We start from the raw sequence: 14493 nt of genomic DNA, 5'->3' as shown, positions 1-14493 counted from the left end.
CGCCTGAGTGACCTTCTGGTGCCGTGCCACCGAAATATTCTTCTCGGCAAATGGGCTTCTACACCCTAATGTAATATCTCAATAGTTTGAAGGTGATTTGGCATCCTCTGAACCATTCTTAATAATGCACCGCACTCCCCGCACTAAACCTAAAAATCAGGCCCAACAACAATCCCCCCCGAAGGGCCGTGCCACTAAGCTGATGCCTAATCCACCTGAGCCTGACGATAACACTCAGCTTCCTGGTGATCCTGAGTCTGATGGCGATAGTCAGCGACAATTTCCATCGGGGATGGCAGATACTCTTGAACAACATCCTGAAGATTTGCTACACAAATTCCGTACTATAGTGCGAGAGGAGATCACCGCCGCCTCACGTAAATTATCTTCTGATCTGGCGAGAGGCCTAAAGGAGTTGGGCCTTCGTGCTCATCAATTGGAACAGCGTATGGATCTGGCGACTACAGTTTTGGAGGGTCATGAACAGGAAGTGGAGGATCTACATGCTGAGTTGGACACTTTAAAAGATAAATTAGAGGATGCTGAAAATAGGGCACGCAGGGATAATCTCCGTATCCGTGGAGTCCCCGAGGCAATTACAGATCTACAGGGGACTGTCACCGCTCTTTTTCAGGAATTGGCCCCTGGGATTCCCTTGGAGCGTTTAGAGTTTGACCGTATTCATAGAGCCTTAGCACCTAGAGTCCACGGAGGGTCCTCCCAGAGACATTATTATTAAATTACACTTCTATCGTACTAAAGAACGCCTGCTGCAGGCGGCTCGGAACCGTTCGACGTTGGAATTTCAGGGACATTCTATCCATCTGTTTGCAGATCTATCCCCAGTCACGATTGCCAAACGTCGCACCTTGAGGCCCTATCTCCAAATTCTTAAATCGGCTGATATTAAGTATAGATGGGGTTTCCTTTTCAAGCTATCATTCTCCTCTCAAGGTCGTCAATTCCAGGCCTCTTCGCCAGCAGATCTTCGACGCCATTTTTGGGAACTGAATCTGGAACTGCCACATTCCCAGAATGAGGAGGCATCAGTCTCCTCACGTCCTCGAAATTCCCAGCCTCCCCGTAAATCTCCTCCTAGTCAAGGTAGCTCCCAGGCCCTCCGGTCTCTGCGGGCCCAGCATTTCCAGGAAGTCTCCGCGACTTGATGCTTAGTGGCTGATCACCAGTATGTACTCTCATCACAAGTGGATTTTTATCGCCACTTCCTGGATTTAATGCTAGAGTTGTTTAGAGGTTCCATGACCTCCATGTGTTTTATCCCTTCCAATCTAGGGTGGATGTCTGTTTTTTCCGCACTGATTGGTTGAGATTTTCCTAGCCCTGCGATTTTTGGATTCATCATCCACAGGTGTATTAGCCTAAGTTGTTTTATATAATATGTTTATATCTCTTTTTTATTATTGCCGAGTTATTCCGGTGGACTAACGTGTCCCCCTCCGACTGACTAGCGGTCTGGTTTTATCTCCCGCCCGCTACCCAGCCTCTATGTGGGTGTTTTACCCACAGTTACCTGCTATGATGTTTGAATTAACCTTATTGTTTCACAGATATATTGCTTGTATATCAGATGTCTTCTTCTCTTCTCCTTTCTTTTTCATTTCCTCTCTTTTATTTTTTGCTTTGTGTGTCTTCGTAAATGTTTTTTTCAGGGCTCCCGGGGATTGCGGTGGATTTGTTCTTTCTTCCTATAGATCACCATGTCGTTGAACTGGTTATCATTGAATGTCCAGGGGATGAACTCTCCGCAGAAACGGGTAAAGATATTTAAATTTCTCCGAGCTCGTCAAGTTGACATTGCTTGTTTGCAAGAAACCCACTTCTCATCTACTTCTGCCCCAAAATACTTTGATGCTTGTTACCCTCAGACATTTCAGGCTAATGGCCCCACTAAACAGAGAGGCGTATTGATCGCCTTTCTTAGTAAAACTCCATTTGTCTGTGTGAGACGTATTGCTGATCCCAATGGCAGATACCTTCTACTCCAGGGCACAATACAAGGTACAGAAGTTACCATAATGTCCTATTATGCTCCTAACGTTAACCCTGGACCTTTTTTGTCACATCTGTGTTCTCTTCTGGCTACACATCAACGGGGTACTCTTTTGATGGCCAGGGATTCTAATTTAGTGTTAAATCCGGCGTTGGATAAATATCCAGCAGAACATTCTGACCCTTCCGCATCGGCAAAGTCCTTTATACGTACATTACATACCCACGATCTGGTGGACTTATGGCGTGAATTTCATCCCCGGGGGACAGATTATACCTACTATTCCCACCCTCATCGTTCTCATTCCAGAATTGACCACGCCTTCGTATCACGTAAGAATCTCCCCTTGGTTCGTGCTATTTCTATTCTTACGGAACCGTGGTCTGACCATGAGCCTATTTTGGTGGTCTGTCAATCTCTTCTATGTAGGCCGGCCTTTTCTTCGTGGATAATGAATGACTCCTTGCTTTCGCTGAAGGAGATTCAGACGGAACTCCATCGTAAATCTCAGGAATACTTCCAATTAAACTCGGGTTCTGTCTCTTCCTCAGTAACGTTATGGGAAGCGTACAAGGCAGTTCTTAGGGGACATATTATCCAGATAGCTTCAAAACGAAAGAAGGAACGACAGCTTAAACAGTCTCAGTTAGAATCAAAGTTGACCTCCATATCGGCCCAATTTAAACAGTCACCTACCCCATCGAATCGTAGATTGTTGGATCAGGCCCGTTTAGAACTGGATCTGTGCTTAACGGATGAGGCTGAACGCTACTTACGCTAAACACGCCAGAAGTGGTATAGTAAAGCAAACAAACCGGACTCTATGTTGGCTCGTAGACTACGTTCTTTTGCGCACCATCCCAAACCGATATCTTTACGCACTCGGCATAATACCCTTACGAGCAATCCGGTAGCGGTTTTGGAAGAGTTCCGGTTTCGTCTGGCCAAACTTTACACTGACCCTACACGGGCTGATTCCCAATCCATTTCTGACTTTCTATCTCGTCTGTCCCTGCCTACTTTGACATCGGCCCATAGGGATCTAATGGACCGTAATATTCAAACATCTGAGGTATTGAAATGCATAGCAGACCTGAAGACGGGCAAACGCCCGTGTCCGGATGGCTACACGGCACTATATTATAAGAAATTGGCTGATGTGCTCGCGCCCCACCTTGCCGCTATGTTTAACGCGGTGAAGGCGGGCGTGGACTTTTCCCCAGATTCTTTGACCGCCAATGTGGTTATGATCCCTAAACCAGATCGAGATCACTCTTCCTGGGCAAATTATAGGCCTATCTCTCTTATTAATATCGATATGAAGATTCTCACTAAGATTTTGGCTACTCGATTGAATTCCTTCCTTTCTCGTTTGATCAAAAAGGACCAGGTGGGCTTTGTTCCCCATAGACAAGCTGGAGATGCTATCAGACGTATCCTACAATTACAACATTTAGCCCATATCCGTAAACTCGATATGATGCTCTTATCCTTAGATATCAATAAGGCTTTCGACACTTTATCCTGGCCTTATCTTCTATCAGTCCTTCACCGCTTTGGCTTTGGTCCTTCGTTTCTAAGATGGATCTCTTCGCTATACACTTCCCCTCAAGCGAAACTTAAATATTACGGATTTAAGTCTTCTACGTTCTCGGTCGCCAGAGGCACTAGACAAGGTTGTCCGCTCTCCCCTATACTCTTTATCCTAGCTTTGGAACCATTGGCGGAAGCCATTCGTATGAATCATGATATTAAGGGGACCGAAGTAGCGGGCTCCCAATATAAATTGTCTCTGTTTGCAGACGATATACTATAGTCGATTTCGAATCCGGGGATTACTCTGCCTAATTTGCTCGCGGTTCTCGATTCCTTTGCAAATCTTTCGGGTCTTCACGTTAACCCCGCCAAATCGAAAGCTATGTCGATTACCCTTCCACCATCACTTTTGATGACTTTGAAGCAAACGTTTCCTTTTCAATGGCATTCGGCTCTACCATATTTAGGAATTAAGCTCACCCCGACATATGACGGACTGTACCAGGCTAATTTTTCCACTGTTTTTCAGGAGCTGACCGAACTATTGACCTCTTGGTCTCATTTCCCGCTTTCATGGTTCGGCAGAATTAATGCGATCCGTATGACCTATCTTCCTAAACTACTGTACCTATTTTGGGTTTTACCAGTTCCAGTACCTTCGCATATATTGCGTATTCATCAGCGAAAACTTTTGTCTTGTATTTGGAGCTCTTCTCGGCCCAGAATTAGTAAACATATTTTGTTCGCGCGTAAGAGTGAGGGTGGGTTATCGGTCCCAAATCTCCAGTCTTACTATCTGGCGGCTAATATTGCCCCTTTGGCTCATATCCATGCTTCTCATCACTTTCCCTTGTGGGCTGTCATGGATATGATGGACTCCCACCCGATACCGCTCTCCTCCTTGCCATGGCTTCCCACTTCTAAACGTCCATCTGCCCTTAGCCCGACGCTGACGCTCTCGCTCCGTCTCTGGGATTCTATCAAATTTTCCGCTGGCCTTATTTCTGCTCACCTGCCGCTGTTACGACTATTGCATAACCCGTTATTCCCTCCAGGTCGGGACAACCCCAGGCAGTTTGCCTGGTGGCAAATGCATGGTTTTTACGATGTACATTCACTTCTATCTCCCACTCTAATACTTTCCTTTGAAACTCTGCGCTCTTCTTATAATATTCCTTTGCGGGAACACTTTGGATATCTTCAACTTCGTCACTTTGTCAATACACTAATACGCACGCATTCGGGACCGTATCGTCTGTCTCCCTTTGAAAGCCAGTGCAGACATAGACCCCATGCTCCGGGTTTGATTTCCCTGATTTACTCCTCCATCATTTCTTATAGAACCCCTCCGGTTCGCTCCTATCATCAGCGCTGGCAGTCTGAATTAGGGGGGACTTTGAACCAACAGGATTGGCGGACCATGACCCAAGCATTATCTAAATGCTCTAGGAATGTCATTATTCTTGAGAATGCCTACAAAATTCTGTATCGATGGTATTATACACCTGCTCGTTTGGCTCATATCTGGTGGACTTGCCCTAAAGTAAGCAGATTATGGATTAGGGTGTATGCCCTCCTTCGCACTATGCTTCACACAGACATTAAGCGTAACCCGTACGAAGCGCTTCTATTTAAACCAATGGAGGGCCTTCTCCGTTGTGAATGGCAGCTGGCATCATACTAATTTATGGCTACTAAGTTGACAATTGCGAGGGCTTGGAAGACTCCTCTTCTCAGCTTTGAGGCTGTCAAAAATCGGATGAACTTCATAATGGTTAATGAAAAATTGACGGCCATATTATTGGATACCCATACAAAATTTTTGCGGATATGGCGTCCCTGGCTGGATATAGCCCAACCATCGAGATTCGACCAGTCCCTTCTGTCGATATGAGGTTGGATTCTGCTGCAATCTCCCCGGAGCCCTACTCCCCCCCCCCCCTTTTTTTTTTTCTTTTTTTTTTTTTTTATCTCTTCTTCTCTCTCCTCTTGGTCTGTGTTTTTATTATACACTTGTCCAATATTTTTTTATGTAGCAATTTTCTATCTCAGAATCTACACTATCATTGACCATCAAAGACTGTGAATCGTACCCCTTCTACCGGGCATTTCTGTTATAAGTTATAGCTGATGTTTTGAGTTTTTTTTTTACAATGTACACGTTACATTATTTCTCAATCATACAGTACAATTTTCTATGTATTGGTCAAGGATTCTATGTTCCGAATGTTTGTTTCTCATTGCTCAAACTACAATAAAATTCTTTGTAAAAGAAAAGTATGAAAGCTTCCCAATGGTGATCTTACAAGGTCCCAATTCATATCAAGATACCCTTTAAATGAACTGAATAATGGAAGTAAATACTTACTGGCATGCTCTTCATGCACTGTATTATTAACCTGGGTAACACAGCCTTGGATGTCATTCCATGTAATAAATTCATTCCCTTCTTCCCGGGCCTGCTGTTTTAGCCTAATCAGTTCATCAATGTACCTGTCAACAGAAAATCAGTACACAGATTAAGAAAAAAAAATGGAGGGAAGAAGAACCCACTGAACCAATTGTATAAATAAAATGAATTATGTTTTCATTCCTAACCAAGCCCATTATAAGACAAGCTCCCCTTAGTGAAGCCAGTCTATCTTGGGTTATATTACTTTTGCTAAGCTTTACTATATCAATGAATGAATGAGGCAAAGCAAAGTTTTGTAACCTAAGCAATCTGATTTTTAGTTTATTGTTGTAAGATCAGTATTCCTTCTTAGAACAGAAGTTACATGTCTTCCCTTTTAGGACTAATCCACAACACGAGGGTTTATTCCTTATGTTAGGATGGTGGGCAGATTGAGCATTGCAGATGATTCCTCTTTGTTCTAGTGGCAAATTGCTAATATAAATGCCATAGAAACATAAAGCAACTGTTCTATATTCACAGTTAGCCACTGAGGCATTACTAAATCATCTCTATGATTATGCCTAGTACACTAGATGAGGAATTAGCGCCTTGCTTTTTGAATATGTAATGACACCTTCTGTTTCAAGAACCACACTGTAGTCTGTAGAACTTTACTGGAAAGGTTCTTTGTCTGCTTCACAATACATAAATATGCACACATGCACATACATTCAGCTCATACATGTTTACTTACACTTATATCCACCCATCAATGCAAATAGGATAACATGTAAGTTCAGTTGTATGGACTGGAGTCTAATTGGCATATCACCAAACTATATTTTGTTAGTCACTGGCTGGCAGGATTGTGGATTATCTATATATCTTACCTAGGATTCTCATTTACACATGGCAAGGGGCTCCAGGATTTGTGTTGGATAAGGAAGAAACAAACTTGTTGTTTTCTAAGACCTTAATAAGTTCTGGTATGGGACCCAGAGCCTGGAGGCAGAGGTGTCTGTGGGCTTTGTGAAGCCTTAGGCAAAACTTAGACATGAGGCCCCGCTCACACATATAAATGGGAAAAATAATTCAAGACATAAAAATTAATAATGCATTGCACTGTACAATGAACTGATGGCAAATCACCCATTGCCAGTCCTCAAGGATTCCAGCAGGTCATTGAATCATAGCATAGCAGAATATGCACTGCAACACAAGCTCCCTCTGTATAGTGATCATCACTTACTAGACAGCCCTCTGTTATGCCTACATTTCACATTACCGAACATCATCTATTTTCCTAAACCTACATTTCACATTACCTAACATCTATTTTCCTAAACCTACATTTCACATTACCCAACATCATCTATTTTCCTAAACCTATGCCCCATACCTGCTGTGGACACAGCCAATGCAATGATTATGGACAGTGAACCTGAATACAGAAGAGCACCTGGTGCTGAATTTTTTTGTACTGCAGTGTCAGGAAACGACGACCCAGTATAGATAAAAAGGAAATAATTGCCAGCATCCTCCTGCTTGCGCCTGTCAAGCTTTAGAATCATGCAGTGTGGTCAGTGTAATAGTGTATGAATGCATTATTCATCATGGCCCATACTTAGGCTGTAAATAAACACCAAGCATCATCCATAGCCATATATCATTATTAGTCATCAGACAGTTAAACAATGCAGAATACATGCTTTACTATGCTATGACATCCATGAAAGCAGTACTGCATCACAGTGATTGAACCTAGCATTGTGATCTCTATTGTAACCCACACAGCCATCCCTATTCATCTATGCATGAGCTAATCATCTATGTAATGTGTCTTAGGGACAGACAGAGGATGCAGGACCAGTGATGAACTCCAACGTGCAGCTTCTACACACAATCTAGGATCTCAGGGATATCAGTGCAATGCACCATGCAGATTACACATTAGCATGCCAATGAGTGGCAGCGGATGATGTCAGTAGGGCAGTGGATGAGCTAGTAGAGCAGTGAATGTCAGTCACTATTATTCAGTTATGAGAAGACACAGGAACGATAGGTACTGATCGCTCAATGTGTACATTAAAGAAAGGAAGGGGCTAATAAATATTATATATTTACCGCCCCTTCCCCCTCTGTCCATCCTGAAAGCAGCAGCCGGGTGGGAGAGGAGAGGGGGGAAGCTGGCAATGCTGCAGGGGAAGAAGAGAGCACACAAGGGGCCTGGGCAGCAGAAACCAGAGTAACCTGGACAGGTGGGGGTGGCATATACAGTTACCAATTTCCTGTATTTTCCTCCTGCATCAGCTGAATTTTAGTGGGAAGGGGAGGAGGACAAGCCGAATTTCAACAGCTACTGGAGGACAATACAGTTCCTGTAAATGCCGCCCCTCCTTTCCATGGATAAAACCAAAAGGTATAAGGGAGGCAGCATCGGCCCCTGGAGCATGGGTAGGGTCACAATTGTGACCCTTGTCACTATGCTAGTGTTGAGGTGAATTCATGTCACGCAGGAGTCACGCTACTGCCTGCACACTACAAGTACCAGCATGTCCAGGACTAACCCACTCTCCCTCTCTCATGCTGGCTTCTATCACTCTCCCATGCATGGGAGTCCCTACCACAGGGGGAAGTCTTATTCCCATCAATGTGTAGAAGTCCCCCAAGCCCTCCCTCCATGTTCTGCTCCCACCTCCTCAACAAGAGAAGAGTGAAGTGACCTGCGAGGATTGACATGGAGGCAGAGGTAAGGGGAGGTGACAAGAGGGGAGGAGTGCAAGACAAGCTTACAGAGGGGAATGGACAGGGAGGATGCGGGGTTGGAAGGCAGCGGGGAGTAGACTATCTGTGTACCACTACCTCGCTGCATTAGTTCGGTATCATTCCTCTCAATGGCCCCATTCTGCCTGGAACCTGTGTGGAGGGGCACGATCTGTCCTGTCATGTTACAGGGCATGGGCCACCTGAAGCATGGGCTGGGTTGCTATTGCGACCCCTGATGCTATGCCTATGCCTCCCCCCCCCCCTTTATTAGGAAAATTAGGTGGCCATGAGGCCCCAGTGACTGGGAGGCCTTAGGCGGAGACTAATCTGCCTACTTAAAGAGCTGCCTCTGCCTGGAGCTTTGGGTGGGAAAAAGCCTCCTTTTCTAAGTGTACATTTTACCTGTTAGCATCTGAGCTGACTTATGCTAGAGGTTCTCTCTCACTCTCTGATGTGGGAGCATGCTGCTGGCTGAGAAGGCTACCTGTTCACAGAATGCTAAAATGGTACATGTGCTGTCTGTTTTAGAAAACCCGATAGAGGGCACCCTGTTATGAACGGAAAAAAGTTTAATTGATGAGTCAGATAAGGAAATGTTTTATTTTATGCTATGGACTTGCTACACAAAGCCCTCCTTCACTGAATTGTGTTTGTTCAACTGCCTTGCTGAACAAAAATGTAGGAAAAACCTGCTTGAATTGTACTTGGGTATCCCTGACTTGTGCATAGTTTACCACTGCCAGTTGAGCCTGTCTCTCTTAGAATATAGCGCTTTTAACTTTGAGAAACAGTTTATTAGTTGAATTTTGAGCTCCCTGGACTGGCTTGGGATGCAGTGGGCAAAGGCAAGGATGAAAGCAGGAGTCTCTAAATAAATAAAAAGCCATCATATACATGTTCATTTTGGATCTCACTTGAGAAAAAGGTTTTTACTGATTCCCACCTCCACCTTATTCTGAGTGTCCACATGCCAACTGAAGGGTTTTTATGATATCTATGCAAGAGTATTGTTTGTTAATTGCTTTCCATTTAGCCTGGATCTCCTCCTTGTTTTAATGAAAATGTATAGGATGCTTATCACTGAGAGCTTTCTTTTCTGTAAAATAGTGTTCAAAAATCAAATATCTCCACTGCTGCTACCTTATACAAATTATAAACACCATACAACACATCTGACACTAGATTAATGACCAGATATGAGGTAGCACTGTGGCCTTTCATAAATTAATCAAAATATACAGCAACAAATAAGTTATATTACAAAATCTCCAATTTATTCCCTAAGTCCACTCCACCAGTGATAAGTGTTAAAGTCCCATTAAAGTAGCTGTAAACACAGTTCATAAATGTCTGCTCTGTGTAAATCCACACCTCTTAACCAAGTGCCCAGTACAGACCACTCCCCAGCACTCCGTCACACTCACTGACTCACAATACCGGTCATATTACTGATAGGCATTAGCACTTTTCCAGATGTAATCAGCAATTACTGGCAGAACTTCAAATGCTTACCCTTTAAGGGATTCCCCAGGCAGCACTACTTCAAATCAATGAGTTGATAATATATTTGAAACCCCAAAATTTAATTACAGGATCTGCAGGTAACTCTTGCAATAGCTGGTGTCAAAGTGCATGCATCTTTCTCTATTAACTCAATTTGGAATTTGATAGAGAAAGATGCATGCACTTTGACACCAACTATTGCAAGAGTTACCTGAAGATCCTGTAATGAAATCTGGGGTTTTTTGAAGACATCATGAATTCATGGATTTGAAATAGTGCTGCCTGGGGAATCCCTTAATGGGAAAGCGCTTGAAGTCCTGCAAGTAATTGGTTATTACATCTAGAAAAGTGCTAATGCCAATCAGTAACATGACAGGCATTGTGAATAGGTGAGTGTGACGGAGTGCTGTGGAGTGGTCTGTACTGGGCACATGGTGACGTGGAGTAGATTTATATTGAGAAGACATTTATGAACTGTGTTTAGAACTACTTTAATGGGAATTTAGCACTTATCACTGGTGGAGTGGACTTTATGATTGAATTGGAAAACTTTAAACATTATTTGTTACTGAATATTTTGATTATTTTATGAATTATCAGAGCGCTACTTCATATCTGGTCATTAATATAGTGTCAAAAGTGTTGCATGGGACTACAATTTATTGTTCTGTCTTTATATAATGCTTTCTTTCATCAATAAATAAAACCTAAAAAGCTGGCTGTATGGAGTGCTGTCATTTATTAGGAATGTTTATTTTCTGTGTCTTTCTTGAGAAAACCCAATCTATGTCTCTAGCATCCTCATTTGTTTTATTAACCACTTGCCCTCCTGAGGATTTACCCCCCTTTCCTGACCAGGCCATTTTTTGCATTACGGCGCTGCGTTGCTTTAACTGACAATTGCGTGGTCATGCAACTCTGCACTCAAATGAAATTCACTTTTTTCCTACGAAATGACCTTTCTTTCGGTGGTATTTGATTGCCTGTGCGTTTTTTATTTTTTGCGCTCTAAGCAAAAAAAGACAGACGATTTTGAGAAAAAAAATTGGATTTTTTGCTATTAAACATGTCCACTAAAAAATGTTTTAAAAAATCAAATTTCGTCATAAATTTAGGCCAAAATGTATTTTGCAACATATCTTTGCTAAAAAAAAAATCCCAATATGTGTAAATTAATTGGTTTATGTGAAAGTTATAGTGTTTACAAATGGCAGAATAGATAATGGTATTTTTTTTTCTACTAGTAATGGTGGCGATCAGCGGCTTATCGGGACTGTGGGACTGCGGCGGACATTCTGACACTGAGGGGGAACTAACTTGGTTTCACTGACACCCCAGTGATACCAATACAGTGATCAGTGCTGAAAAAAAAAAGCACTGACACTGTATTAATGGCACTGGGCAGAAAGGGGTTAATGTTAGGGGCGATGAAAGGGTTAACTGTGTGCTGGGAGTGTTTTACTAGGGGGCGGGGGGGGGGGTGTTCTTCACTGTAAGCACAATGATCGGGATGGCTGTATTGTGCACAGCCATCCTGAGCAGTGTACTCGAGCTGACAGGAAGAAAGATTGTTTGTAAACAAAACAATCTTCCTCCCCATCGGAGATGCTTGGTAGTCACCGGGCGCCGGTGGGTAATTACTGGCTGGGACCTGGTGATTGACATCCGCGGGCCGCAAATGGTGGCGCGGGTAGGGCGTGTGCACCTCTCACGCACGCCCCCTACCCGGAAATGCAAAATGACATATGTATATGTGATTCTGCGCACAGGTGCTGTCCTGTATCAGTATATCTGCTATAGGTTGGTTCTTAAGCGGTTAATGGAGTTAGGAACCAGTTGCTCTGCACTGTCCAAAAGCTCCTCTTCTACATCAATCCTCGGTGGCACATAGCTGGAATATGGGAGGTCTAGTGGCCACATTCTTCTAGCACAAGTAATACATGTCCCATTTTTCGAGTTGCTGCAACGGGGGAATATTACTGACCTGGTGCATATGCTGACTACCTACAGAGGAGGCAAGTAAATATATTTTATAGTTAGGGTCACTCTTTGACATTATGTTTCTGAACTAAACTGATTGTAATAGTGAATGTAGAGTCTTCCTTATCTTGTTACTTTGTGAAAACTATTATAAGGAACTGGTTTTGGTGTGCGCCATGCATGCTAGTTAATAGTATTTGCTCTGGTAGTTGTCACTGAGATCATTACAAAGTTGAATCAGTCAGAGCAGATTTTGGACATATGCAGTGATAAGATCAGTCCCTTTCCTTGGGGGAAGAGTTAATGACTGCTCATCAAATGCAGAGTATACACGCTATGATAAAAATCTCTTTAAAGGCACAATCACTTTCATCCTTGCTATGTGCTTGTTATTGCTCACAAGGGTGCTGCTACATTTTCTGACAATTACAAGCAAGCTTTGAATCTGTTGCACCGCCAGCAAAAACTGATCAGTGTATGTAAGCTTAGGCTGAATTCAGAACAAGCTCATAAAAAAGCCTTCCTGCACTTATAAAACTGTGACCAGTACGCTTTATTTTATAAATCTTGCTAGGAAGCACACTTTCTGCATACAAATTGAACTATCAATGCTTTCAACTTCAACTAAAAAATTATGCAAAATCTTTGTTGCTTCTTACAAACCTCTGAAGGTTCTCATCCTCCAAGTCCATCAGACCAGTGACAGGATTGGCCAGCTGCTTACCAACAGTGTTTACATCCCCAGCATCCAGCGCTCGGTTAATTAAAGCCACAGAGGACAACATTTCCACTGCAACTGATAGCTCTGGGTGAGTGAGGTTGCCCTAAAAGAGAAAAATAGATGCACAACAGCTATTATCAATGTGGGCTCAATGCAAAGCAATTTTCTCAAACATAAGACAGATGCCACATACAAAGATAGACTTCCCCAGCACTGATGTCATAAGAAAGCTTGGAGCCCGCAATTTAAGTCTCATTCACATTGGCACTTCTAAGCCTAACTTTTCTAAAAGCAGTTTTATGGGAAATTTAAACAACTTCTATGCCTCGCAGATTACTTTTTGCCTGCCTTTCGATGTTTCTGCCTCATTCATACAGGTGTGCCTTTCTGTACACCTAGAGCCATTTTTACCAATAGGGGATGCGCAGGTGTGCAGGCAGAACTATTCTTGTCTACAGGGGCGCAGAGGCTACACAGACACAGCTGCTGGTCCCAACTTGACAGCCATGTGGCTGCATGTCCCCGAACACAAGCAGTGTGCATTTGAGGACATGCGCTCGCAGCCACACAGCTGTCAACCTGGGATAAACAGTTGTGTATGTGCAACCACTGTGTCCCAGTAGACATGAATTGGACTGCCTGCACACAGGTACATGGAATACCTGTGCATCCTATGCAGGCAAGGATGACCCTTCGCACAGGTGTACAGATAGCTATGCCCATGTAAATGAGGCCTAAAGCAAATTTAGCCATGCTTACATGCATTTAGAGTTTCTAACCAGATCCTGGACGCAGAGAATTCTATTTTCTCTAAATGCCGCTATTTTGACTACACCTACACACACAAGTTAACGTTCAGCATAAATGGCACCACTGAAAAATCATAAAATGCGATTATATGCATTTAGAAATGTTCTCTAAATGCATATAAACAGAGGTTTGACAGTGACAGTGGGACTGAGGCCTTAAAGGGTAAGTTCACCTTTTCATGAAAAATGACTGACAGAAGGTGACAAGCATCATTCCTGCTGGAGTTTTACAGGCAGAAAAGCTCTTTGGAGACTTTTGGAGAGTAATGGACATGTATCGAATATCAGTTTCAGAAGAATATAAGGACACATTTTGTTGCATAATTGTCTCAAAATGTGACACAAATCAACAATTACCTCCAACATGGAAGAAATCTTATTTACCGCCACTTCCCTTATTACCAATACGGCACCACAGTAGCTTCATACAGTAAGTTTCACTAATAAGAATTCCCTAATTTTATTACATGTTTAAGTGCCAACAATGAAAATGTTGCCGGTGTTCATGAATTTGGTGCAAGCCTTCTAACTTTATACATGCCACCAGAAATATGTCACAAATCTCTCAGGGCTTGTTCACACTTGTGACAGCCCTTGCCACCCCTCTGAAAAGTGATCTATGGTTGACAAGTAGCTGGGAAGCAATATGTGGCCCCTCACCGCCTGTTTTAACCATGAAAAGCCCACACCATCATGCTACAACCATGTGCAATACAAGCCATTGCAGGGTGGCCCCATTCACATGAATGGAACGTGTTTGGTTGTGGTAATG

At 43.1% G+C, this 14493-nt stretch overlaps 1 protein-coding gene across 1 annotated transcript in view; it reads right to left on the bottom strand.

Annotated features, from left to right (window-relative positions):
• Nucleotides 1-14493, bottom strand: part of IQGAP1 (IQ motif containing GTPase activating protein 1) — a 254871-nt gene that overhangs the window by 83518 nt on the left and 156860 nt on the right. The window contains exons 13-14 of the mRNA XM_089676402.1: nt 12855-13015; nt 5916-6040 (exon numbers count right to left, since the gene is read on the bottom strand). Coding sequence (XP_089532528.1) covers nt 5916-6040; nt 12855-13015 — 286 coding nt within the window. The remainder of the gene's footprint in view (nt 1-5915; nt 6041-12854; nt 13016-14493) is intronic.

The sequence above is a fragment of the Staurois parvus genome, unplaced genomic scaffold (genome assembly GCF_062004578.1).
Source record: "Staurois parvus isolate SC_StPar_1 unplaced genomic scaffold, SC_StPar_1.0 ptg000168l, whole genome shotgun sequence".
Classification (NCBI taxonomy): domain Eukaryota; kingdom Metazoa; phylum Chordata; class Amphibia; order Anura; family Ranidae; genus Staurois; species Staurois parvus.
Note: the sequence above shows the minus strand (reverse complement) of the source record. Positions and strands in the feature narration are given on the sequence as shown.